Genomic DNA, 1926 nt, shown 5'->3' with positions numbered 1-1926 from the left:
CCCCCCCCCCAGCTTTAGGTAGAAAATACTTGTTAAAAATACATATTTCCATTTTAATTTAAATAAATAAACATTTTCTAATGTCACAGTTTGACTCACATGTATACACAGCTTGTGTTATATATCCTGTATACTATGTGTATTGTAATGGATCTCAGACACACGTCTAGTGTTAATGGGTGTAAATCTAGCCGACCACCTGTTTCCTCATATCTGATTTCCCATTAAATTCTAAGAAAATTGTATCATCATGTAAAACAAGAAATGACCACGTATAGATGCTGCTTGTCTTCTCTGTTGTGTGACTGAGCAAGCTTATTTTCTGTCTTGTAGAAAGAAAGTGTAAGTGATGCAAAATAACTAAAATTATTACATGTGCCAAGTGTTTGCTGCACCCAGGACACAGAAAATAATGCTTTTTATTCAAACATTGTTGAGTTCTGTAAATCAGTAAACATCACAAGCCCAACAGATGCGGGTGACGTTAAGAAAAAAAAAGACACCATGTTTAATAATGGCCCCTGCAAACCTGAATATTATGCTTAACTACTGTATATTCAAAATATAATCATGAATGTCTGTGTCTATATTTAACCTAGCTATGGTTGGTTAGTTAAAAAGTTTTATGATTCTTTTCAAGTCTCTCCCTCAAACACACACTATACAGTACACTTTACAGATAAATGAATATAACCATGCTTTAAACAAACTTTTCATTCAATTTCTCAAAACCATACAGTACTCAGTGTTTTTACCGACCTTTTGGTTGTTTATTGAGAGCCATAATTCCTTCAAATATTTTCATGAGACTTTGTCATTGCACCTAATCTTCATTAACAATCAACAATGTGTGTAATTCCTTATTCTTTCAGAACGAAAATCAGAAAATTGCAAATACAATATGCCCAAAGTTTAAGTTCCACCTTAAGCAAGTGAAGTTTTCTGCTATGTCTCATCTAAATGAGCTTTTAACAAGAGGAAAATGACTATTGTGCTTGTGATTTACGGGGCAATGTTGAGATAAACGATAACTTATTAATATTAACCATTACAGCAACAGAAAAATGAACACTAGTGTGTTACTGAGTAATGCTCATTTGACACTAATAATACAATAAATTTATTTCAAAGAATTAAAGAAATAGAGTGAACAACAATTGTAAGTAATTGTAATGTAAAAATAAAATACTTGTTTTAAGCCATGTCCTTTTAAACTGTGATCATATATATATATATATATATATATATATATGTATATAGTTTGTGTGTGTATGTTGAATATACAGTATATGTAATTTCATTAAAAATGGACAAGACAAAAACGACGGTCAGTTGAAAAAAGTGTTCTGTATCTGTGCTTTTCCTCTTTTAGTTAGTGACACGAACCAAGAAAATCTTTGTGGGAGGCCTGTCAGTGAACACAACCATCGAGGACGTGAAACAGTACTTCGACCAGTTTGGGAAGGTGAGCGACGTTTAAAAGAGCGTTCAAGTTCTTGAGATGACACACACACACACACACACACACACACACACACACACACACACACACACACACACACACACACTGTGTTTGACGTAATGATCAATATTGATCAGAGTGAAAATGAGGATTGCTTTTTCAGTCATATAATGGAAACCCAGGAAGTTTATCTTGTTGGCATGAGTGCAGAAAGAAATCAACAGTTTAGGAACACATAGTACCAACTCCCACCAGCTCAGTCGAGACTGATTCACCAGAATTCTCAGAGAAAACCTTCACTTGGAGTCGAGCGAGGGCCTTGAAGTGAAGGGGTTACTACGAGGAGGAGGAGGGAGAGAAAATGCTTGAAGAGGGTAGGAAGGGAAAAATAACGAGGCTGAGAGGCTCCGGGAGAAGCAGGCAAAGTTAGGGGGACTTGAATAGGGAGTGGAGAGAGAGAGGGG

General features: G+C 35.6%; 1 protein-coding gene across 3 annotated transcripts in view; it reads left to right on the top strand.

The window, feature by feature from the left end:
- Nucleotides 1-1926, top strand: part of msi1b (musashi RNA binding protein 1b) — a 19593-nt gene that overhangs the window by 8118 nt on the left and 9549 nt on the right. For all 3 annotated transcript variants that reach the window (XM_034871372.1, XM_034871371.1, XM_034871370.1), the window contains exon 6: nucleotides 1373-1465. In XM_034871372.1, coding sequence (XP_034727263.1) covers nucleotides 1373-1465 — 93 coding nt within the window. The remainder of the gene's footprint in view (nucleotides 1-1372; nucleotides 1466-1926) is intronic.

Source organism: Etheostoma cragini, chromosome 5, assembly GCF_013103735.1.
Source record: "Etheostoma cragini isolate CJK2018 chromosome 5, CSU_Ecrag_1.0, whole genome shotgun sequence".
Taxonomy (NCBI): domain Eukaryota; kingdom Metazoa; phylum Chordata; class Actinopteri; order Perciformes; family Percidae; genus Etheostoma; species Etheostoma cragini.
Note: the sequence above shows the minus strand (reverse complement) of the source record. Positions and strands in the feature narration are given on the sequence as shown.